General features: G+C 46.1%; 1 protein-coding gene across 4 annotated transcripts in view; it reads left to right on the forward strand.

The window, feature by feature from the left end:
• IQGAP3 (IQ motif containing GTPase activating protein 3) overlaps positions 1–25,728 on the forward strand; it is a 75,046-nt gene that overhangs the window by 15,598 nt on the left and 33,720 nt on the right. Inside the window, exons 1-18 of one of the 4 annotated variants that reach the window (XM_033923863.1) lie at positions 260–299; positions 3,272–3,359; positions 3,520–3,676; positions 5,886–5,963; positions 6,895–6,971; positions 8,079–8,146; positions 10,581–10,694; positions 11,284–11,462; positions 12,884–12,971; positions 13,746–13,909; positions 15,727–15,814; positions 17,851–18,014; positions 19,436–19,596; positions 20,123–20,247; positions 21,007–21,170; positions 23,274–23,364; positions 24,312–24,479; positions 25,214–25,356. In XM_033923863.1, coding sequence (XP_033779754.1) covers positions 281–299; positions 3,272–3,359; positions 3,520–3,676; positions 5,886–5,963; positions 6,895–6,971; positions 8,079–8,146; positions 10,581–10,694; positions 11,284–11,462; positions 12,884–12,971; positions 13,746–13,909; positions 15,727–15,814; positions 17,851–18,014; positions 19,436–19,596; positions 20,123–20,247; positions 21,007–21,170; positions 23,274–23,364; positions 24,312–24,479; positions 25,214–25,356 — 2,136 coding nt within the window. In that variant the 5' untranslated portion in view covers positions 260–280. Of the gene's footprint in view, positions 1–259; positions 300–967; positions 1,158–3,271; positions 3,360–3,519; positions 3,677–5,885; positions 5,964–6,894; positions 6,972–8,078; positions 8,147–10,580; positions 10,695–11,283; positions 11,463–12,883; positions 12,972–13,745; positions 13,910–15,726; positions 15,815–17,850; positions 18,015–19,435; positions 19,597–20,122; positions 20,248–21,006; positions 21,171–23,273; positions 23,365–24,311; positions 24,480–25,213; positions 25,357–25,728 lie in introns of those variants that run through there. The other 3 variants (XM_033923862.1, XM_033923865.1, XM_033923864.1) reach the window with 3 other exon arrangements.

Consider the following 25,728-nt stretch of genomic DNA (forward strand, 5'->3'; position numbering starts at 1 on the left):
GATGTCGGAGAGGAAATTCCAGGCCAGCCAGGCAGCAATTGGCTGGCCCGGAACTTCCTTCTGATGTCAGAATTGACATTGGGGGGGGGGGGGGGGGTGCGAGAGAAGACTTGTAGGCCTGGTGCTTGTGCAGTGCATTCACTGCACGCGCCTTGATGTTGCTGGGTCAGGGAAGCAGGATGCGTGGGGGCAGGGGAAGAAGGGTGGCTTGGGAGTCAGGGAGACAGAAAGAAATAAAAGAGAGGATGCACAATCAGAAAGGAAGTGCAACCAGAGAGTCATGAAATCACCCGATAAAGGTAGGAAAAATGATTGTATTGTAAATTTAGTGATCAAAATGTGTCACTTTTGGGAATTTATATCTGCTGTCTATATTTTGCACTACATTTAATGGGATACGGGGGTCCTGTCCCGTTTTGAGGAAAAAAATAAATGGTCACGTTAGATCCCACCCTTCAAATGCAGACTTTACAAAATGTGTTGTGTCCATAAACTAGCAAAGGGGTCTCTGAAGCCAGGCAAGGCATGTTCCTTTTGAGGTTCTGAGTCTTTGCTCCAATTTGGGCTGGAGCAGCAATACTCAGTCAGGATGCAGAATTGGTTCCCCTGAGCCCAAATCAGTGGTTCCCAACCCTGTCCTGGAGGACCACCAAGCCGATTGGGTTTTCAGCCTAGCACCAATGAATATGCATGAGAGAGATTTGCATGCCTGTCACTTCCATTATATGCAAATCTCTCTCATGCATATTCATTAGGGCTAGCCTGAAAACCCGATTGGCCTGGTGGTCCTCCAAGACAGGGTTGGGAACCACTGGCCCAAATCTCTTTATTCCGAGCCTGAAAAGCCCCGAGGATGATTTTTTGGGGGGGTTCTCTGCATGCTTCCTGAGTTCTTGCATCAGCTAGAGCTCCTAAACTACACCTCCCAGCGCCCTTTGCGCCCCTCGCTTCCGGATGGCGTCACGGAAAGGCGCGGCCGACGGTTGATTCCGGAAGTCGTCGGCGCTGGCGGGACTTTCAAATCGTCCTGCGGGCTCGGAGGCGGCTGCGGCATGGAGGAGACCCGGGGACAGCCGCCGGCGGGCTCAGGCTGTGAGTGGGGCCCGCTGGGGACGAGGCTTCCGCGTCCAAGGCCGCCCAGGCCCGCTTTCGCCCCGGTGCATGCTGGGAGTTGTAGTTCTTAAAGGAATGCAAGCTGGTAGTGGGGTGGGGGAAGGGTAGGAGGCAGCTCAGGGGGGAGGGGAGGGGCTGAACCTTCCCCAGGATCGAGCTGTGGTTGCAACTGGCATGTTGGGTGGTGACGGTATCCCCAGGGCGCTCGGAAAAGTTGGAAGACCCCCCAAACAAGTCTTATCTTCATTGAAGAAGATACAGGGGCCCTTTTACTAAGGCGCGCGCGCTAAATGCTAATGGACGCGTTAGCATTTAGCTCGTGCTAAGACGCACTAGCGCGCCTTAGTAAAAATACCCCACAGCGTAGCATCCCAAATGGTTCTCTAGTGTAAATGCGCAGGACCCGGCGCGGAAAACACGGTTCATAGTTGTGTGGCAGTTCGCTGCGTGCAATTGTCTTGCACGCAATTGAGCTTGCGCTCATCTACCTTGCACGCACTTGTGGTTGCGCTCAATTGTCTTCGCGCAATTGTCCACACCTAAGAACATAAGAAACGCCTTCACCGGATCAGACCCTAGGTCCATCTAGTCCGGCGACCCGCATACGCGGAGGCCAAGCCCGGTGCTCCCCGATGGAGACCCTGATTACCCGTATCCCTCAACGCTTTTGTCTTGCGCGCATTTGACTTGCCACCGGAAAACACTCGTTCCTCAGGGGGGGGGTCCCTGATGATACATCGACGCAGAGAACCTTATGAAAACAAGTTGCAGCTTTACAGGAGTGTCACAAGGGTTACTTGTTTTCATGATGCACCATCACATCAGGGACCCCCTGAGGAAGGAGTGTTTTCCGTGCCGGGTCCTGCGCATTTACACAAGAGAACCATTTGTTTGGAACGCTACACTGTATCTTCTTTAATAAAGATAAGACTTTTATTTTTTTTTTTTACCTTGCACGTCATTTTTGCACGTTGGTTTGGAACGTTTTTATGGTCACAACATTTTTATTGCATCATGTTTATTTTGGTGATTTTTTTTTCTCACAATTAAATGATTCAAGCAAATCATTGGACAGTTTGAGGATTTATATAACTTTTATTTGTCTCCCACTCATTGGAACAACACCGTGTATCTTTTTGAGAAAAAGTTTTGTTTTTTTTTTGGTCACAGGCATGTTGTGATAAATATTGAAAATAAATAAGACTTAATGATGTACGGGGAAGGACTTATTTAGACAAATTGTCTGGTGCTAGTCACCTATGAATTGTCTGCCCGGGGTAAAAAAAAAATAAATAGAAAAACGATATGTTTGGTTGACCCGTACTGATGTTTTGGTTGGATATAGACACCGGTGCTTGTTCTGCATGGGACTGACCTGTTGTTGCCAATTTGGGGGGGGGGGGGGTTTGGAGCTTATGGGTGCCAGTTCTTGTTGGAGGCCAACCTCCCTCCCCCCCCCCCGGCAGTGTCTTAGATAGGGCTGCCCAAGTCCGGTCCTCGAGATCTACTGGCAGGCCAGGTTTTCAGGATATCCACAATGAACATGCATGAGAGAGATTTGCATACCAAGAAGGCAGCGCAGGCAAATCTCTCTCATGAATATTCATTGTGGATATCTGAAAACCTGGCCTGTAGATCTCGAGGACCGGACTTGGGCAGCCTTGTCTTAGAGTGTATGGTGTCAAAGTCCCTCCTGGAGGGCCGCAATCCAGTCGGGTTTTCAGGATTTCCCCAATGAATATGCATGATATCTATTAGCATACAATGAAAGCAGAGCATGCAAATAGATCTCATGCATATTCATTGGGGAAATCCTGAAAACCCGACTGGATTGCGGCCCTCCAGGAGGGACTTTGACACCCCTGGTGTATAGTGATGCTCCAGGGCCTGCTGATATCTGGTTTTAATCAAATTAGCTGAATAGCATTAGAGGTAAGTATGTGGCATTTACTGAGCCCTCTTCTTGACTGGACTCCCTGTATTGTAGGGTCTGCTTGGGTGGAATTGACATCACTGTTCAGTCCAGGACTGGATCAAACTCTCAGACTAATCTGGAGTCAGTGGGCAATCCCTACTAATGGAAGAAAGGGTTGGGGGGAATGATTTTCTTACAGTTTTCAGGTGCTGCTGAGTTTGAGTTTACTTTTTTTCTCATCAGATGAGCGCCTCACTGCCGACGAGATGGACGCACAGAGGCGGCAGAATGTTGCCTATCAGTACCTTTGCCACCTGGAGGAAGCAAAGCGGTGAGATACCTGGGCTCTCGGTTTACCTTCAGTCAGTCAGTCTGTGTGGGATGCACAATTTATTTTAATCTTATAAACAAGCGATAGATGCCTGGGTGAATTGCTCGAGTTCCTCTGATTTCTAAGGATGTTTTCTGGGGGTGTTTTTTTTGGGAGGCAGGTGGTTGGAAGCCTGCTTAAATGAAGAGTTGCCACCCCCCACGGACCTGGAGGAAAGCCTACGCAACGGTGTCATCTTGGCCAAGATGGGGCACTATTTTGCGCCAGACATTGTCCCCCTCAAAAAAATCTACGATTCCGAGCAGTTGCGGTACAAGGTTTGTAGCGGTCTCTAAATCCAAGCCTGCCTTACTCTACTAGACATGGGTTGTTGATGCCAGGCAGTGTTTTTTTAGACATTACCCTAGTACCTTTGGGTTATCATCAAAGGGGCAAACCAAAGGGACTTCTTCTTTTGTGCACTGTTTTGCCAAACAAGGCCCAGAATTGTGGAATCAACTGCCCACTGAACTCAGACTCCAAGCTTCTCTGCATACTTTTTAAAGCCAGCCTTAAGACTTTTTTTTGTTTTTGTTTACAGACACCTTTAGCTAGCTTTCTCCAGCATACTTCAATAATGAGTCCTGACTGCAAGGATGCATACCTTGTGCCCTCCCCCATAGTTTCTGATTTATATTTAGTAACTTAGTAAATGACAGCAAATAAAGTCCGGAACTGTCCATCCAGTCTGTCCATAAGTTATAGCCATTAAAAAAATACATGTTTCGATTAACTTGTCCCTTCTTTGATATTTCTGGGCCGTAGACTGTAAAGTCTGGTATTGTCGTAGGTTCCAAGCTCACTCCAGCCTATCTAACCACCCCGTTGCTTGCAGGACATCGACCATAAGGTCTGGCCAGCGACATCCTCCTGTTCCATATTAGTGTACTTCCCATTGATGCCCACCCCAGCCCACCCTACGCCGAATCGCCATATATGGGACACAGACCGTGCAGGTCTGTCCAATGCCGGCCTTAGTCCTTTAATTTACATCCTCCGTTTTCCAATTAGAGATCCTCTATGTTTATCCCGTGCTTTTTTGAATTCCATCACCGTTTTCCTCTCCTCCACTTCCCTCAGGAGGGCATTCCAGGCACCTACCACCCTCCCAGCGAAGAAGAATTTCCTAACATTGCTCCTAAGTCTTCCTCCCTGTAACTTCAAATTATGCCCTCTCATTTTGCCCCCATCATCGTGTCTTGTCTAATTACACACACCATTCTATCTTTTCTTCGGTGGAAAGTTCAAAATAAATCTGACATATGAGTGCTCTTTAGGACAGGGGTGCCAAAGTCCCTCCTCGAGGGCTGCAATCCAGTGGGGTGTTCAGGATTTCCTCAATGAATATGCACGAGATCTATTAGCATACAATGAAAGCAGTGAATGGAAATAGATCTCGTGCATATTCAGTGGGGAAATCCTGAAAACCTGACTGGATTGCGGCCCTCCGGGAGGGACTTTTGACACCCCTGCTTTAGGAGGTTTGCTTCAGTCTGGGAGCTGGCATGGCTTGTGCAGTAACCGTGAAATGTGATGGTTTTAGGGCTTTTATGGTTGCAAGAAGAGCTGGCTGTTTACATTTTATGGGCTTTGCTATTCAGAAGGAGTTATGCATTCAGTGGCCTGGATTCTCTAAACCAGGGGTGTCCAATGTCGGTCCTCGAGGGCTGCAATCCAGTCGGGTTTTCAGGATTTCCCCAATGAATATGCATTGAAAGCAGTGCATGCACATAGATCTCATGCATATTCATTGGGGAAATCCTGAAAACCCGACTGGATTGCGGCCCTTGAGGACCGACATTGGACACCCCTGCTCTAAACGGCACCAGCTTTGCAGGCTCCAAGTGAAAAATGCTGTTGAAACAAACCCCCCTCTTTTACAAAGGTGCGCTAAGATTTTTAGTGCACGCCTAATCCACGCTAAAATGCTTACCGTGCCTTTGTAACAGAGGGCCAAAGTTTTTTTATGTATAACAATTTTTATTGAAAGAATCAAATAATCAGTACAACAGGATAATACAAAAATACATTCAATACAATAAGAATCACAGAGGGCCAAAGTTTTTAACGGGAGTTTCAAGGTGCCTACCAGTGGCTAAAAAAAAAATAAAAAAATTGGTGCCGGAATCGCGCTTCTGTGGATGCGTTCGGCAGCCAAGAGCGCCTAAGGAGGCGCGATTCGCACCACAGTTAGGCTGGAGGCGCAATTCTGTACCCTGCGCCGTTGCACGATTGACACGCGATCAGCGACCGCTTTTAAGGCGGCCGTCGACAACGGCGCCAGTTACAGAATCTGGGCCTAAGCGCGAATTTATTAAAAACGCGCCCGTGCGCTCATGAAGTTTTTCGCTGCCGTAATTGCTGAGGACGTGCTGGGCGTGCACGCGACAAATCGGCACCCAGCACTCTTTAGTAAAAGGCTCGCTTTGTCTACTGATGCTTTAAACGGATTGAACTCCCTGACGTTTTTGTGTGATTTTTCTCTAGGCAGCTGGACTTCATTTTCGCCATACTGACAACATAAACCACTGGCGCAATGCTATGGCCCGTGTGGGCCTTCCTACGGTAAGGCAGCAACGTGAAATACAGAGCCGGCCTTTCTTAATGAGGCCTTCGCTGTACAGGGAGATTATGAAAAATTCAGCCTTAATCTCTAAATACAGAGACGAGTGAAATGACGATGACAAATGTGTGGGGTTTATTTAATTTGGGGGATGTGGAGGGGGGGGATTTTTCTTCGTTTGTGAGTTACCTCAGATGTGATACAGGATTCCTACTCCCCCCTGGCCTTGATCCAGTGCTGGGTTCATTTTCTTGTGTGCAGAAATTTTTTTTTTTGTTTGTTTTTTAGTTCTGATTTCCCCATTGCGTTCCCTCAGAAGAGCACAGGGGTAAACCCAGGACTGGATCAGCCCTGTCCTGGGAATCTGGATGCAGTTGGTAGCCTTAGACCACGGGTGCCCAAGCCCGGCCCTCCAGTCGGGATTTCAGGATTTCCCCAATGAATTTGCATGAGATCTATTTGCCTGCACTGCTTCCATTGTATGCATATTGATCTCATGCATATTCATTGGGGAAATCCTGAAAACCGGCTTAGACAATAGACAAACAGGATCTTTGATGGCTCAGCTATTAGCTCCCCTCTAGAAATGCAGAAGCATAAACTCAGGGTCCAGAGTCTAAACTTAAAGGTAGGAAAGACGGTTTTTTTTGCCAAATTCTCCTTTGTAATGAAATAACTGTTCTTTCCAACCTGTAAAGAGGTGCGTAGCGTTGGATGCCTTTGGGGGAGTTGTGGAAGAGTTTTGGGCTGGTGAAACTGACATTTTTAATGTTTTGAAAAGAAAGTGTCCTTCCTTGCTGCCCCACCCCACACCCCTTCAGCCAAAAGTAAGACAGGATTTGCAGGGGGACATTTAACTCTTTTCGTCCCGTGACCTTGTTGATGTTTGTAGAATATCGCGATCCAATCGCTTTTAAATTTTGTTTCCGACAGATCTTTCATCCTGAGACCACCGATATCTATGACAGAAAGAACATGCCCCGGGCTGTTTACTGCATCCATGCCCTGAGGTGAGATGTGATTCAGGATATGTTGGAAGGGGTTTTCTCGTTGCTGGAACAAACTTACTAATTTAAAGGAGGGGGAGATTAATGCCCCCTAAAATCCATTATCCATCAGTAGCACTTTTGTCGGATAATGGTGGTTGTATTGAACATTTTGTTCAGGTTCCTCCATGGACACAAGGCTAATTTCACAAGCTTCTTTAGAACAGAATTAAGGCAGATATTCTTAGAGCCTTGCTGGATCTGATTCATGTAGCCTCCATAATTAATTGAAATGGTGGACACCTGGAATGCTCTCCCAGAGGAAGTAATTGCAGAATCCACCATTCTAGGATTTAAGGGTAAACTAGATGCACATCTCCTTAAGAGTGGCATAGAGTGATACGGGTAAGGGTAAATTAGATGCACATCTCCTTAAGAGTGGCATAGAGTGATACGGGTAAGGGTAAATTAGATGCACATCTCCTTAAGAGTGGCATAGGGTGATACGGGTAAGGGTAAATTAGATGCACATCTCCTTAAGAGTGGCATAGAGTGATACGGGTAAGGGTAAATTAGATGCACATCTCCTTAAGAGTGGCATAGGGTGATACGGGTAAGGGTAAATTAGATGCACATCTCCTTAAGAGTGGCATAGGGTGATACGGGTAAGGGTAAATTAGATGCACATCTCCTTAAGAGTGGCATAGAGTGATACGGGTAAGGGTAAATTAGATGCACATCTCCTTAAGAGTGGCATAGAGTGATACGGGTAAGGGTAAATTAGATGCACATCTCCTTAAGAGTGGCATAGGGTGATACGGGTAAGGGTAAATTAGATGCACATCTCCTTAAGAGTGGCATAGGGTGATACGGGTAAGGGTAAATTAGATGCACATCTCCTTAAGAGTGGCATAGGGTGATACGGGTAAGGGTAAATTAGATGCACATCTCCTTAAGAGTGGCATAGAGTGATATGGGGAACGTGGCCATGCTTAGATGTGCTCCGATAAGGTTTCTTCTGGCTGCCATTCGGTCCCTTTTGTTGTATGCGCTGGCACTGCCGATGGGGTCATCCAAAATATGCAGGAAGATGTGACAATTTTTTCTTCTCTCTGAATTGTTTGGTTTCAGCCTCTACTTGTTTAAGCTCGGCTTGGCTCCACAGATCCAGGATTTGTATGGAAAAGTGAATTTCACAGGTAAGAGGTGCGAGAGAGAGAGCGACACCTTGGACACCTTTTTCTTACATAGGACTATATTTAATGTGGGGATAGGGGAGGTATGTTATGGGATTTAATGAATGGGATGGGTGGGGGAGGGGTCTTTTTTATATGCATTTGACAATAATTGTTAGAATGTCAAGTGATTTGTACGAATTATCTGATTGAATATTGTACACTTGTTGCAAGAGTTAAGGTTCATAGACAACACCGCGAAAGACAAAGGTGCGCGCCGACAATTGAGCGCAAGACGGAGGCGCGCGCTGAAGAAAATTACTGTTTTTAGGGGCTCCGACGGGGGGTTTTGTTGGGGAGCCCCCCCAGTTTACTTAATAGAGATCGCACCGGCGTTGTGGGGGGTTTGGCGGGATGTAACCCCCCACATTTTACTGTAAACTTAACTTTTTCCCTAAAAACAGGGAAAAAGTGAAGTTTTCAGTAAAATGTGGGGGGTTACAACCCCCCAAAGCCCCCACAACGCCCCCCACAACGTGGCGCGATCTCTATTAAGTAAAGTGGGGGGGGTTCCCCCCACGCCCCCCCGTCGGAGCCCTAAAAACAGTAATTTTCTGCGGTGCGCGCCTCCGCGCTGCGCTCAATTGTCTGGGCGCGCTTTTGACCTGACACCAAGAGTTAAAACTGAATAAAGAATTTAAAAAAAAAAAAAAAAATTTGATCTTCTCGATTTACCAATACTGGTTTATTTGATTTTGTATTTACCATTTACGGATATATATTTATTTAGATTTCTATCCCGTCTTCCGGTGAGCGCCGAACGGCTTACAAAAGCACAATAACAGTAGACACATACAGCTTAGGATTTTTTTTTTAAGAGTTTGTATGATGCTGTTTTTAGCATGATTTTAAGAGTGTATTTCTATGTTTTATTACGTATGTTTCTTTGTTACCCGCATGGAATTGTTGATTATGCGGGTTATCAATTTTTAAATAAATAAATAAACGAGTCATGGTAGGCAAATCCAGCGAGAGATCTACCTGACCTGGAAATGTTTTTCAAGGGCGATGATGCGGAGGAGCAGAAAGAAATCTCAGTGAACTTGGAAGACATACTGAGCCAAATTGACAAGTTAAAAAAAAAGTGATAAATCACCTGGACCGGATGGTAGACATCTCCGGGAAAGAACTCAAACACGAAATTGCTGATTTGCTGTCAGTGATCTGTAACCCGTCGCCGGCGTTAGGCCAATTTTTAAAAAAGGATTCCAGGGGAGATTCGGGAAATTACAGACCGATAAGCCCGACTTTCATTGCCGGACAAAATAGTGGAAGCAATTTTAAAAACTTAAAATCGTTTTAACAGGAACGTAAACACGATTTAATGAGATAAAGTTAGTATGGGTTCAGCCGAGGGAGATCTTCTCTCGCAAATTTGCTTGACTTTTTTGAAGGTGTGAATACACGCGTGGATAAAGGTGAGCCGTTTTGATGTAGGGCACGGGGGGGGGGGGAATTGTCCCCTTGTCATTCTCTAGTGCTGATAGGGGGGAAATTTAGTAGTGACACCAGGAAATATTTCTTCACGGAAAGAGTGGTGGATCACTGGAACAAGCTTCCGGTGCAGGTGGTCGAGGCCACCAGCGTGCTTGACTTCAAGAATAAATGGGACATCTACGTGGGATCCCTACAAAGGTCGAGTTAAGGAACTGGGTCATTAGCATTCAGACTTATTGGGGTGGGTCAGTAGAGTGGGCAGACTTGATGGGCTATAGCCCTTTTCTGCCGTCATCTTTCTATGTTTCTCTATTCAGCCCCTCACCGCTTAAACGGCTTAAATCGAACTACATAACTAGCGGTTTGGCTTATGCAGTCAAGGGCTAAGTATTGACTTGGCTGGCACAACCCAGATATTCAATCCCTTGAATATTCGAGAATAACGTTGCAAAACCCTTGCCACAACCAGCTGAATATTGGGGAGGGGGGGACCTTTTTTGTGACTGCATCACCCTTTCAGTAAAGACATTTAAGATCAGAGTGACTTTGCTTTCACTTTGATGGATGGTTGTGAATTTCATCTGTGCTTTTTCTAACCACGGTATAATGATTTCTCTAATATTTAACTTTTTCTGCAGTGTCAAGATAAAGGCCTAATTCTTGGCTTTTACGGATGAAATATATTGCTTAAGTGGATTCAATAGTTTGGGCAGAGATCTCGGCCTTCGTTTTTGTCCCGTTTTTCAATCCAGTAACGATGCATTGGCTGGCCCCATTTCAAGACAGGGAAGCCCCAGTCCTGGTTTTTACCCCATTGCATGTAGGGATTTGTAGTTCAGATTTTTCTCTGCGGTAAATTTGGGACTGTATCAGTCTGCTCTGGAAAGAAGAAGAAACAAAAAATCAAAACAGGTAGCTTCTTACTCCCACCCTGATCTCAAGATTCTTAATTTTGTTGTAGAGGAAGAAATAGACAACATGAAGTTTGAACTGGAGAAATACGGACTCCAGATGCCTGCCTTCAGCAAAATCGGAGGAATCTTGGCCAATGAGTTGTCGGTGGATGAGGCGGCAGGTAGAGAAAATTCCTCCCCATAAACTTATTTTGCACGGGGGTTGGATATAGATGTGTGCATGCAATCTCACCCAGTGATTTCTTAGATACATTTTTTTGTATAAAATAATCAGTGCTGACAACTTATCCTCCGTGTTTTTAATTAGCCCAAAAACAATTTAGCTTGTAAAACTTAGAGCAGTGTCTCGCCAACTTTCTGGCTGGTGGCACACTAAATCCAGTGCCCTGGCAGGAAGGCACCCCGGAAGTGCGCAAAAGTCGACGCGATGCGCAGAGGCCCATCTGGCCGCGACCATCTTCGGTGGAGGGATCTGGGAGGTGCGGGGAGAGGAGGAGAGACGCTGGCGAGGAGGAGAGTCATCTGCGCCGCGAGAGGCATTTCCTGTAGGCTTGGATGACTCTCCTCGCCAGTGTGTCAAGGCACACCTGAAATCTCAGGAGGCATGCAGTTAGCGATACACTGCCTTAGAAGAAGGTGTCTGTTGCTAATGGCGTAGGTGGAAGCGTTTCATGGCATCTTTGTACACTCTCTTGATATAATTTTAGCTTTTTTTTTTTTTTTTTTTCTCTTTCCAACCTGATTCTTCAGTTCATGCTGCTGTAATTGCTATTAACGAAGCTGTGGATAGAGGGGTGGTAGAAGAGACCATGTGCGCCCTGCGGAACCCTTACGCCATGTTGGGCAACTTGAGGGAGACCTTGGCGGCTGTATACCAGGAGATTCTGTACCAGGCCAAGATGCAAAAGGCCACCAGTGCCAGGAACCGGGTAAGGAGGGGGCACACTCGAAATAAGAAAAGGGTCAGGATCTAGGAGCATGGAATGAATTTCATGCATCTGGGTCAGGGGTCTCGCAGTCACTTTCTTCCCCGAGTTATCACATACAGAAGTTTTTTCATTCCAGGTTTTCATTCTTTGTTTTTTCAGGTTTTCATTCTTTGTTTTTTTTCATTCCAGGTTTTCATTCTTTGTTTTTTCAGGTTTTCATTCTTTGTTTTTTTCATTCCAGGTTTTCATTCTTTTTTTTTTTTTCATTCCAGGTTTTCATTCTTTTTTTTTTTTCATTCCAGGTTTTCATTCTTTTTTTTTTTTCATTCCAGGTTTTCATTCTTTGTTTTTTTCATTCCAGGTTTTCATGCTTTGGGTTTTTTTTCCAGGTTTTCATTCTTTGTTTTTTTCATTCCAGGTTTTCATTCTTTGTTACACGCTTTGTAACTCTTGGAAAGTGAAAGGTTTTTTTTTTTTTCATTCCAGGTTTTCATTCTTTGTTTTTTTCATTCCAGGTTTTCATTCTTTGTAACTCTTGGAAAGAGAAAGTTTCAAAAGAGTAGATGTGCACTTTCAACAGGTTATGAGCAAAGGACTCGATTAAGTAGACCTGATTCTGGGTCAGGGTGTGGCTTGAACAGACAAAAAAGTGCCTCGATATCAGTCAATGTATTAAGCACATATCGGCCATTTAAACATATCCATAAAGCATGCAAGCCTATTAGCGAGTCCTCAGTCCTTCGGCCTGTTGCCCCTGTAGAAATGCCACCACACCGTTACCTTAGAACCGGGCATCTTGGTGTGGTGGCTGCAAGATCGTTTTCTTTTTTTTGAGGGCACCAAGTCATACGAGAGGCAGATTCCCACTCATTTGAAACTGTCCCTTTGGGGGGGGGGGGAAGGTGCCCCAAGGTCTTTTGGGATTTGTAGTCCTGTAAATTCAATAGAGAGTCACAGCCTCAAAAATCCCAGAATACTTGGGAACAGGAACCCCCCCCCCCCCACCTCACTCCATGCTGCTAAAGGGCCTCTGAATTCCTAGCAAATTGATATTGCACTTTTAGCTCCAAGGAGCCACACTTCTTATTTTTACTCTGTTGCTTAAGCTGAAACATTTCCCTTTCAAGATGACTATGTTTTCTATATAGTGTGTGTGTGAGTACACAGCAGTGTCTGCCTGTGGTTTCACAACTACACAGGGCTCTGAGCGCATGCTACGGCATTTCTAAAGCCACTGAATTTCTAAATCCAGAGTAAAACGTCGCTAGAACTCATATTTTAAGCTTTAGGATAAATTTTTTTTTGACTCTAGCCTTCTCAATGAGCACCCGAGGCTATGTGGTGGTCTAAACCTGCTTACCTCTTGACAGGGAGCAGCTGTCATGACTTACCTCTTGTCAAGGTTTCTCCTTTCTTTTTAGTGCATACCGGATACTTCAGAGAGTCAGGAGATTTATGACCATTGTCTAACGCAAGCTGAAATACAGGGCAACATCAACAGAATGAACGGTATGTGAAAGTCTGGTTAGCCCGGTGGTGGTGGATTGAAGGGACGTTGGGCTGCTCTGTGTACTGAGGAGTAAGAGCAGAGCTTCTAGCCGAAGATGCATGGGACCTGCCACATAGTATGAGGAGTCTATAAAATACCGGAGTGGAGTAGAAAGGGTAGATGTGAATCGCTACTTTACTCTTTCTAGGACTAGGGGGCATGCGATGAAGCTAGTAAATAATAGATTTAAACATGGCCAAACCGGAGAAAATATCTCTTCACACAACGTGTAATTAAACTCTGGAATTTGTTGCCGGGGAATGTGGTGAAAGCAGTTAGCTTAGCAGGGTTTAAAAAAAAGGCTTGGATCATTTCCTAAAAGAGAAGTCCGTAGGTCATTCTTGAGATGGCTTGGTGAATCCACTGCTTATTCCTAGGATAAGCAACATAATACTTTGTTTTACTATTTGGAATCTAGCTCTACGTACCTGGGACCTGGGTTGGCCACCGTTGGAAACAGGAAGCTGGGTTTGATGGACCTTCTCTCTGTCCCAGCATCGTAATTCTTATGTTCTTATGAGTAGCCTTACGGTTAGAGCAGTGAGCTGAGAACTGGGGAAGCTAGGATTCAAATTCCACCCCTCCTCCTTCAAATCTTGGGCAAGTCACCTAACCTTCCATTCCCTTGGGTACAAATGTGCATTGTAAACCCTCCAGGGACGGGAAAATATTCAGGTACAGCAGGGAAATTGCCTGGAAGCTACAGCTAAAATCCCTTCCCTTCCCCATCCTAGTACATGAGATCCTGGAGTATGTCGATGACTCTCTGGAGAAGCAAGATTCCCATGCCTTGTACTCAGCACTGCAGGATCCAGTTCTTGGACTACGCAGAGTACACCGGGAAAACGCTGAGTGGTACCTGGAGCAGCTTACCACGGACAGAGAGCAGAAAGCGCTGGTAAGCTCTGGAGAGGCAACATGGAAGTTAGAGCATCCTTTGATGGACGCAGTGGCATAGTAAGGGGGGGGGGTGTGGACCACCCCGCGCATCAGCTTCGCGGGGGGCGCCAGCGCCTCTCCTTCCCCTCGCCCACCTCTTCAAACGTTCCCCGTGCAGCTTGCGCCGGCATCGGCTCTCTTCTCAGGACCAGAATGTGGCGTCAAAAGGGAGCCGATGTGAGTGGAGGGGTGGAAGATGCCGCGCGTGCCAGGTGGCGGGGGAGAGTGGGTGGTGCAATAAAAATACAGTACCCCCTCCGAGTCCGCGGTTTCAGTACCCACGGATTCGGTTATTCGCAATTTTTTTTTTTTTTTTTTTAGAAACGCTGTATCCTGGAGCTTACCTGGTGGTCTTGGGGGGGGGGGAGGAGGGGGGGCGCAAGCTCGATCGTCTTACGCTCCTGCCCTGTGCAGAGCCACCATCAAAATGGCTGCCGTGAGTTCTCGGAGTCTCGAGACGATCGATCCTGCCCCGCGTCGTCGCTAGACCACCGGGTAAGGTTTGGGGAAGGTCCGGGATGCGGGGGTGGGTCAGAACTGGCCCTGAAAGTTATCCGCGATATTTCAGTATTCGCGGGCCGGCTCTGCCCCTAATCCCCGCAAATATTGAGCCTCTGCTGTAATCTTTTAACGCCAAGAAATTTGATCATGTTACTCCACATCTGAAAAGAGCCCGTTGGTTCCCCATCACCCACAAAATTGCATTCAGAATCCTTTTCCTCACTTTCACGGACTAAACCAATCACACCCCTTTATTTATCGACAGGGCTATTGGTCCCATATGAATCTTCGCATTCTATTCGTTCATCACAGCGACATCTTCTAACAGTCCCTTCGGCCCGTCAGTTATTTTATGATACCACACGCAAGACTATTTATTCAGTGGTAGCGCCCACTTTGTGGAACACCCACCCTTTGGACCTGAAACAGGAGACTAACTTTAGCAAGTTCAAATCCAGACTTAAAACCTTTCTTTGTAAAGATGTCTATGAGATTTATAGACGTGGCGCAGTGGTTAAAGCTTCAGCCTCCGCGCCCTGGGGTTGTGGGTTCAAATCCCACGCTGCTCCTTGTGACCCTGGGCAAGTCACTTAATCCCCCCGTTACCCCAGGTACATTACATAGATTGTGAGCCCACTGGGACAGACAGAGAAACATGCTTGAGTACCTGAATAAACTCGTGTAAACCATTCTGAGCTCCCCTGGGAGAACGGTATCGAAAATTGAATGAATAAATATAAAAAAAAATATAAATAAAACATGAGACTCGGACAATGGCCACTTATCAGACAATTCCCCTCTCCCTTTCATCCTCCCATCTCCCTTCCTTTTTATTTTCATGAAATCAATTCCATCCATTTCCCTTTTGTATCGTCAGTTACTTCTTGTCATTTCCCCATTTTCCTTACATTCTAAATGTTTTCTTTTATTGTAAATTTTGTACAATAAACACCGCTTTGGTAATTACAGCGGTATATCAAGCTTAAATAAACTTGAAACGTGGCTCACGGTGCGGTGGTGATGCCGGGCACCACCGCCTCGGATGCCAACTTCCCTCGCTTTGCCACCGGACGGACACTTTGTCCTTTTTAATATTCCTTGAATGGGAATCTGTAATTATACACCTCGTCGGTACAGGACACTGCCACCGTGGGGGTGGGGGGGTGGGGTATGTTAAATCCTGGGCTATTAGGTGGAGCTTGGGTGACGATCGGCGGCGGTCTGACTCTCCAGCACGTGTTCTGAAAAAGATTCTCCTCCTCTGTCCTGTTTCAGGAGCTGGGTTATGCGGATCTATTGGAAAAGGATGAGCTGCAAGCTGGAGTGGACGCATCCAACCAGAGAGCAAAGCAAGAGCGTGCCAGTAAGTCACCGCATTCATTACTTGACGTTGGAAGACCGTCTATACCTTAGACTGCTTGTAATGGTCTACCTGTGCTGGAATGGTTTTGGCTCCGGCAAGTTTGGTGGGTATTATTCAAGCTCATGTCCCTCTCTCCGAGCTGCGCTCAGTCCGCCCTTATTTGTGCCATCGGTAAGGGAATTGAGATTGAATACCTCACGTGCAACTAGGGCCCTCTTTCACTAAGGTGCGCTAACTGATTTAGCGAGGGCTAAACGCTAACGCATGCATGTTAGTAAACGCAGGTGTGCAACATCAGCTTTCTCAGGGACAAGCAGGATAGCAGCAGCCACACGTGGACATTCCCAAGCGGAGGGTTACAATAAGGAGGAGGCTGAATTTTAAGTAGAAGCCTCTTTCATCGAAACAACTGGCAAGCATTGCATATTCAAAGATGGATCCATGCAATAATGTACTCCCATGTTTCTGCTCTAAAGATAGATATTTATTTTTTTTAAATAAGCAAGCAAAACTGCTTCTGCTCTTAGTCTGTGAGCTGTTATTCTTGTAATTCTAAGCGAAGTTTGCGTTGCGTATAGCTAATGTACACTTCCCCCTCCAAATTGGCGGTTTCAGCATCTGCGAATTCGGTTATTCGCGGTTTTAAACCCAAAAACCCATTTTAATTTTTCAGGCTATTTAAGCCCTGTAAGCCCCCCTTTAAGCCTTACCTGGTGGTCTAGCGGGTTTTCGGGGCAGGAGCAATCTTCCCACGCTCTTGCCCCATGCAAATCGCTCACAGGAAATGGCTCGAGAGACTACGGGAGCTCAAGGCAGCCATTTCCTGTGAGCAATCTGCACGGGGCAGAAGCGTGGGAAGATCGCTCCCGCCCCAAAAACCTGCTAGACCACCAGGTAAGGCTTAAGGGGGGGGGGGCTTACAGGGCTTAAATTAACCGGAGGGAAGCGGGTGGTATGGGAAGAACCGGCCCGAATATTATTTGCAGTTTTTTAATATTCGCGGGCCGGCTCTGCTTTTTATAACTGGACCAACTGAAGCTTGATTGTAAGACAGGAACAGCTGGTTTGCAGTTGTTCTGTGTCTGTAGAACGTTTCCACAGGCCAATGAATGTGGCAAGGTTGAAGATGACCAAAGTATGTTGGTTAATGTGAAACAGAGCAAAAAACAAGAATAAGCAAGACAACCAGTCAGATAATGTTCGTTTGGTTAATTGGTAACCCCAAATCATTGAAGGAAACGGGGGTATGTTTTCCTCTAGGGGCCCTCGGCTACCTTTGCACATTAGAAAGCAAAGCAATGGATTTGAGAGACGTGAGGGAACGTTTAGGAATAGTGTGCGAAAAATATAGACTCAGCCCTTTTAACTAATCAATGGGTAAAATTTAATGACATATGGGAGACTTACATTGAATTGGAAAAAGAATTACCCCTAAGGTTTTGGAACCAGGTCTCCTGGGAGGGGGGGGGGGTAGGCGAGACAGGGAACGAGACTGTTTTAATGGTAGTATTGATAAGATGTATTCTTATTAGCTTATTAAGTTTATGAATTATATTCAAAGCTAATTGTGTTTTGCACTGAGATTATTGTATTAAAATTATTAAATAAAGAATTTAAAAAAAAAGAAAGCAAAGCACTGAAGAGGCATTTATTTTGCAAGATGAAATATGGACGTTAAGAAATTTGTATTTTATGAAAGTGATGGTCGCTTATATGTATTTTGTGGTTTTTTAAAAATTATATTATGAGCCGCCTTGGGAAACGCGGGTTATAAGTTAAAAAAAAACAACCCAAAAACCAACATTCAGTACCCTGATCCCATCCTCCATAAAACAAAGCAAAAGTAAGCAGTTGTTTGACATTCCCTTTGGGAAATTGAACTATCTTTTGGGATTCTTTTATGCTCTTGAAGGTCGTATTAAAAATTCAACATTTCTGAGCCCAATTTGTAACACACAAGGTTGGTGATTTTGCCGTTCTGTTTTTTTGGGGGGATGTCCCGAACCTTACTCTCTTTGGTCCCGCCCATCCTGCAGTGGAAGACGCCGTTGCGCGTGTCAATTCTGCAGTCCGCCGCAGCGTCGCCACCGAGACGGCGAAGGAGCTGGCGAATCCTGAGGCCCAGCTGCCGGATGTGCATCCGTTTGCTGCAGAGCTGTATCAGCAGGAGCTGGCGGTGCTGCAGAAGCAGAAGGTTGAGGTGAGGGACAACCGAGAGAGCCACTGGGGGGGGGGGGAGGGTGGGGGGGACAGAAAAGGGAAGAAGTTTGGGACGAGGCCAGGCAGCGCACCCGGGTGCTGGATTATCAACTTCCCTTCTCGGCTGTTGAGTGGTTTAAAACAGTGTTTGGGGGTGGGGAGGTGTGGTATTTTTGGGGGGGAAAGGGGGTTGAATTTTTCTGGGTATTCCCCCTCTTTTACTAAGGAGCGCTATGCTTTTTAGCGCTCGCTAAACGCTAACGTGCATGTTATCCTATGGATGCGTTAGCGGTTAGCCCACCTTAGTGAAAGAGGCCCTTTGGGTTCATAGACAAAACCGCCGAAGACAAAGGCGCGCGCTGACAACTGAGCGCAAGACGGAAGTGTGCGCCGAAGAAAAAGAGTGTTCTTAGGGGCTCCGACGGGGGGTTTTCTTGGGGAACCCCCCACTTTACTTAATACAGATCGCGGCGGCGTTGTGGGGGGTTTGGGGAGTTGTAACCCCCCTCATTATACTGGAAACTTAACTGTTTCCCTGTTTTTTAGGGAAAAAGTGAAGTTTTCAGTAAAATGTGGGGGGTTACAACCCCCCAAACCCCCCCACAACGCGGTGCGATCTGTATAAAGTAAAGTGGGGGGGGTTCCCCCCCACACCCCCTGTCGGAGCCCTTTCAAACAGTCATTTTCTTCGGCGCGCTCCTCCACGTTGCACTCAGTCCTGGCGCGCTTTTGACCTGACACCGGCCCTTTCAGTTCTGGGAGATGTTCTTGTGTTTTGGGGAGGGGGGTTTCTTTGTGTTGTCCTTTGACCGTTTCTGGGGTTGTATTGTTTGGGTTGTGATTATATCTGTGGCGTTTTCTTTGATGCTATGTTGACCGGCTTTGTGTATAGTCCGTTGCCATTGTTTGTTATTGGTTGTGTTCCTTTGTTGTCATCGATAAAATTGTTTAAACTAAACCGGTGTTTCTCAAGTCGGTCCCGGAGTACCCCCCCCCTGGCCAGTCAGGCTTTAAGGATATCCGCAATGAAGATGCACGAAAGAAATTTGCATAGAATGGAGGCAGTGCATGCAAATCAAGGTTATGCATATTCATTGAGGATATCCAGAAAACCTGACTGGCCGGGGGTGGGGGTCCTCCGGGACCGACTTGTGAAACACCGGTTAAAAAAATTAACATGGGCAGCCTCTGAAGACCCTGCAGCTATGAGGAGACTCCTGATGAGCGGAGCTCTGGACCTGCTGTCCAGAACCGCTTGCTGGTACCAGATCCTGGGGCCTGGGCTCTACTCCCTTTTCGACTTTCTCCGCATTGCTGTGCCCTAATTCCTCTGGCACTCCATTGTGTTTCCATGGAATTCAGTTCCCCAAAGGGTTGGGTAATTGGGAGTTTCTCTTGACCCCCCCCCCCTCCTTTCTTCAGGGAGACCTGGCGCAGGAGGAGCTGTTTGTTGCAGTGGAGATGCTGTCGGCCGTAGCCCTCATCAATCGGGCCATCGAAGCCGGGGATCTGAACGCATTTTGGAGTCACCTGATCAACCCTGCCACGGGTCTCGCGGACATTGAAGATGAGAATATTCAGCGGTTCGTGTGCAATGCTCATCACTTTCTTACCTAATAAAGATTAGTGATTCTGATGTGAAAAAATAGATATATATGTTTACAGGGAGCATGGGCATAAGAACAAAGTGAACCCTCCCCCGCCACAGATTAAGCCTTTACGGACTTAAGCACTGGAACTAAGGCAACAGCTGTATGTAGTCATTATGCCAAAAAGTTAAGGTTTTTTTGTTTTAATATAAAGGCAGACTTGAAGAAACCACTCTAGTTTAGCCAACACTGTACGTAATGCAGCCAGTCCCATCGCTCCTGACTCTTGTCAGATCCCTACTTCAAAAGTCATAGAGCAGAAATGCACTTTGAAAACTTTCAGCATTCGTGCTGCCTTGAGAAGACGCTTTGGCGTCGGATGGTCCTGAAAGGAGAAAGGTAAATACGCAGGTTTGCTTACAGAAAAGTGAGTGAAGATGGCCAGTGAAGGAAGACGGTGTTTTCACTTTCGCCTACGCTGTGCATGTTCGGTAACGGACCCTCTCTTTTTCTGTCTCAGCTATTTCGATGAGCTGCTGAAGTTGAAGCGTCGATCCCGGAAGGCGGGAGCCCTGTTTCTGAGCTGGAATGAACTCCAGGCCTGCGTGAATGAGGTCAATGTATCCATTCAGCAGGATCATGACAGTAAGTGGAATTCTTCATGGACTTCAGGGAGAAGTCCTCTGTGACTGAGCCTTAGTGACCTTGGGGCAAGGTGATTTAGAACATAAATGTCGACAGACTGAAGATTGATCAAGCCCAGAATCCTCTTTCCAACAGTGGTCAATCCCGGTCACAAGTACCTGGTAAGGTCTCAGAAAAATTAATAGATTTTATGCTACTTATCCTAGAATTAAGTTGTAGATTTTCCTGAGTCCATCTTAATGATGGCTTATGGACTTTTAGTAAATTATCCAAACCTTTTTTAATCCCTGCTAAACTAACTGCTTTTACCACATTCTCTGGCAATGAATTCCAGAGCTTAATTACATGTGGAGTGAAGAAATATTTTCTACGATTTTGTTTTTAAATGTACTACTTAGTTATTTAAGCATGACCTCTAGTCCTTGTATTTTTGGAAAGAGTAGACCCAGCGGTTCACGTGTTCCACTTCACTCAGTATTTTATAGACCTCTATCATATCTTGCTTTATATCTATCCAGGCTTCATTTCTGATCCCAGCTCTCTCTCTTTGTCTCCAGGACCTAGTTTGAAACCAGTCATTTACTTTTGGCTGATTTTTTTCATGGTCAACAGATCTCTTTAAATCGGAGTCATTTTTTTGCTTTGTCCATGCACCTGAAACCGGTTCATGTCCAGAGTGGTTGGCATAGCTTTGTTGGCTCTCGGTGGGGGGAGGAGATTCTGGAGCTGCTGTAATAGAAGTATGATTGGTCTTTCTAGAAATCCTTGCCGTGGGATTGATTAATGATGCCCTGGAGCAGGGTGACCCTCAAAAGACGTTGACGGCGCTCTTGATGCCTGCTGCAGGACTCGCCGACGTCAGCCTCCCGGTCGCACAACGATATCACCACGTTCTGACAGGCGCACGGAGACACAAAGCACAGGTGCGTCATTTCAGGAATGGATCCCGACATCTACAGCTCCCTCAGTCCCAGCAGGAGGTGAATCTCAATGTGAATCCAGGTGCCCTAGACAGCAGACCTAGGCCATGAGGCTAGGTGAGGGAGGGAGGAGAACAAGACACCAATAATTTAATTCCAAAACCTCCCCTACCAAAAAAAAATAAAATAAAAGAGCATAAGGTCAGACAAGTGGTCCATCAAGCCCAATAGCCCATTCTCATGGTGGCCAATCCAAGTCCCTAGTACCTAGCCAAAATCCAAGGAGTAGCAAGATTCCAGAATCCTAAAGAGTAACAAAAGATTTTAGAACCCCAAAGAGTATCAAGATTCCAGGCAGAATCCCAAAGAATAGCAAGATTCCAGAATCCCAGAGAATAACAAAAGATTCCAGAACCCCAAAGAATAACAAGATTCCGGAACCCCAAAGAATAACAAGATTCCGGAACCCCAAAGAGTATCAAGATTCCAGGCAGAATCTCAAAGAATAGCAAGATTCCGGAATCCCAGAGAATAACAAAAGATTCCAGAACCCCAAAGAATAACAAGATTCCAGAACCCCAAATAATAACAAGATTCCGGAACCCCAAAGAGTATCAAGATTCCAGGCAGAATCTCAAAGAATAGCAAGATTCCGGAATCCCAAAGAGTAAGAAAAGATTCTGAAACCCCAAATAGTAGCAATATTCTTTTTGTTTTTTAATTGAAAATTGATGCAATTAAAAAACATCTGTTTTATAAATCATATATAAAATAATATGTTAATTCGTTCTATATCTGATTACATAATAAATACTGAAAATTTCCAGATTATCTATAATATCTAATGTATTTCATCCTTCCTAACCCAGTATCCTCCCCTCCCCCCAACCCCGGTGATAGGATGTGTGCCCGAGATTCATAAAATGTGGGAGATCAGGAGTCTATAAAATTATCATTTTGGGAGTTAATCCAATTTTCATACACACTCCATATAGCATTATAATTTCTCCGAAGAGCAGTTGTATATATTGAACGTTAGCCAATAATACTCGTAGCCCTGGTAAGTCTGTAGTCGCAATATCCCATGCTACCGATCCAGGGCAAGCAGTGGCTTCCCCCGTGTCTAAAGTGGCTACCCCCACCTCTAGCGTGGCTCCACCGAGGATCTCATTGCCGCATCAGATGGTGAATACAGCTTTCTTCAGCACTCTCCAGACCAGTAGAGGTTAATCTTTATGAGTGGGCCCTGTTTGGGGGGTCCGTCCGACCTCGGGGGGTGTCAAACCCGGCGGGTCCCGAGCGGTCTGGAGAAGCTAAAAGAAAATGGTCAGCAGCGATCTTTATGTGTATTACTATTTTTCACAATTGTTGTATCTATATATTTTATTCATTAATAATTTTGTTCATTAATAATTTTGTATCTAAAATTATTACGGTGATGTGCTCAGACCTGTAACCCAATAAATAGTGAAGTCACTACAATGAGTTTAACAAGGGGACCATCATTGCAACCACCTGTCCCCGACCCTCCCTAGATGAACTAAAACTTATTCAGATACTGTGTTTTTACTTATCTGAATGGAGAGGTTTTTGTTGTTGAACTTGGTCTGGTTATTGGGTTACAGGTCTGAGCACATCACCGTAATAATTTTAGATACAAAATTATTAATGAACAAAATTATTAATGAATAAAATATATAGATACAACAACTGTGAAAAATAGTAATACACATATTGTCAGTTATTCACAGAGCAACATTGTATATTTCCCTATTATTGTTCAATATACAGCAATGATCTTTAGACATGCCATTGGTGGTGGTGGGCACAGGGAAAGCATTTGAATAAACAGGTCACTTATGTGTTGAATTTGGCAGGGCTGTTTCAAAAATGGCCTCCCAGACCTTTCATGTGCTATTGCCATTATTCAAAAGGTAGGCCTTCTTTCCAAAATAAAGCCCAGTGCCCCCTCTTAAATCTCACCAACGGATGAGAAGCCAAGGAATGAAACGGAGTCTCTTTGAAGCGTTCTGTAATTTCTCATCTCCTCCCTCTTGAATCGGATTTTGCACCCAGGATAACGCTTTTCTTCTTCCCTTGTCACAGACCACGAAAGACCCGGGAGCCGCACTGTGGCTGGAAGAGATTCGGCAAGGTGTCTCGAAAGCCAATCAGGACACCGACAAGGCGAAAAAAAGTAAGACACCCATTGGTTGAAGAGGGTAGGGGAAATTTTCTTCAGCAGGTGGCCTAGAGAGAGAGCAGGAACTGCCGCGTCCTCTTCAGGCAGGGCTTCTTCCACTGTCGATGACCACTGGGGTCAGTGGCTGGATGGGGGTTGGGAGTCCAGGCCTTCGTTTCAATGGCTAGACTTTGTTTCTGGAGGGAGATATAAAGGGCAAAAATCCTTTACGTGCTGACAAAATGAAGGCTCACAGTGCCATAGCGAAATAGACATTGCTTTCAACGATGCTGTAGAAACCTGAGAGCAAAAGGCTGGGCTGAGAAAGAGGCACCAAGGAAACGCATTTGCAGCAGACGGAGTGTTTTTCAGATTTTGGTCTGAAGTAGAGAATGACACGGGGGACAAATTTTCCCGTCCCTGCCCCATTCCTGCAAGCTCCATCCTCATCTGCACAAGCCTCAAACGCTTTAAAATCCTAAGTAGCAACATTCTACAGCTCAGATTGTGATGTCATAATTCCTCATTCCACCAATGCCTAAGCTCCATCCTTACACTTTAAAATCCTAAGTAGCAACATTCTAGAGCTCAGATTGTGATGTCATAATGCCTCGTTCCACCAATGCCTGAGCTCCGTCCTCATAAGTAGCAACATTCTAGAGCTCCGATTGTGATGTCATAATTTCTCATTCCACCAATGCCTGAGCTCCATCCTCGTCTGCACAATCCTGAAACACTTTAAAATCATAAGTGTTCAAGGCTTGTGTGGTTAAGGCAGAGCTTACAAGGACAGCGCCAAAACTCCCGGGGATGGGACGGGAAAATCGAGATCCTGCAGGGACAAATTTGTCCCCGTGTCACTCTCTAGTCTGAAGCCAGCACCTCCTGGCTGTGTAACGATAGCACGTCAGAAAGGGGGCGTCTGTCCCACACGACTTGATTTCTTCTATTCTTCTTCCTAGTGGCTCTGGGCGTCGCCGCCATCAATCAGGCAATTAAGGAAGGGAACCCATCGCAGACGGCACGCGTGCTATGTAACCCTGACGTGGCACTGCTGGGGCTCGTCACGGACTGCGCTGCACTATACCAGCCTGAGCTTGCCAACGCCATGAACGCAAAGATCCGAATGGGTGAGAGTGCCAAGGGCGTCCCAATTCTTTGTCAGAAGGGGGATGGGGCTTTGCGGTGGCTTCATTTTTATTCTTTTGAGGTTTTTTTTTTTGTCGTGCCCTGGGCCCATGAACTGTCTTGATAGAGAATTATTCTCATGGCTTTTTGGTTATCCCTCCTTGAACTCTCCCTTCATCCCCCAAATTTATTTATTTATTTTTTAGCCAAATTTCTAGCTCGTCCTCCCAGAATGAGTTACAAGTTTACATACACTTCTCCCTCCGTATTCACGGTGATAGGGGACTTACTAAGGTGCGCTAACCGAGGAGCGCGTCCATAGACTAACACGCGCGCGTCAGCGTGTAGCACGCGCTGATCGGTCAGCGCACCTTCGTAAAAGAGGGCCTTAGTTACGGCATGGCGCTAACCGATTACTAATTCAGGGAACACATTTTGCTCATTGATTCCGGGCTTTGGGTGTTTTTGTGGTGGTGTGGATCACATGAGACGGGACCTAGCCAAGCGGCTCCCAGTTGAAGAATTGGTCTCTGCCTCTGTTGGGCAGGTCTACGCTCACCTGGGAACATTTGTAATTTCTGCCCACAATACTTTTACAGTTCTCCGAGGCGAAGGTAACCACGATCTTTGTTCTTTTAGGATGCCAGTTCCAGGCCCTGTTACTTTGGCAGCGAGTTTCTGGTTTTCTTCTATTTTTTTCACTTGCCTCTGTCCCTCTTTGGCTTTTATAAACAAGGTGATGTGAAGAGCCTGTGGGTGAGACACCAGCTGAAGGACGGGGGTGAATATTATTTTCATCTGCGTACATTCGAAGGGACCTGGGACCGGCCTCGGGACTTTGCTGCTCACAGCGCCCATTTGACCCGAGAAGAAATACAGGTGAGAGCTCTGAAAGTCAGAGACAGGAGTATTGCGACGCTGGGGACAGGTCCAAGGCCCTAAAACAGGTTTCAGCCTCAGCGTAGATAATTTTGGGCGGTTTCCTACTCATTCCTGCTCCAACTGGGTTTTCCCTCTTTGCTGTAGTGAAAATCCTCTTAACAGAGACATGAAGCCTGGGACAAGTCAGCCAGCTCTGAGAGTGTGGCGCAGGGGTTAAAGCTACAGCCTCAGCACCCTGAAGTTTGGGGTTCAAACCCCCGCTGCTCCTTGTGACCTTGGGCAAGTCACTTAATCCCCCCATTGCCCCAGGTACATTAGATAGATTGTGATTAATGTAAACCATTCTAAGCTCCCCTGGGAGAACGGTAT

Source organism: Geotrypetes seraphini, chromosome 16 (assembly GCF_902459505.1).
Source record: "Geotrypetes seraphini chromosome 16, aGeoSer1.1, whole genome shotgun sequence".
Classification (NCBI taxonomy): domain Eukaryota; kingdom Metazoa; phylum Chordata; class Amphibia; order Gymnophiona; family Dermophiidae; genus Geotrypetes; species Geotrypetes seraphini.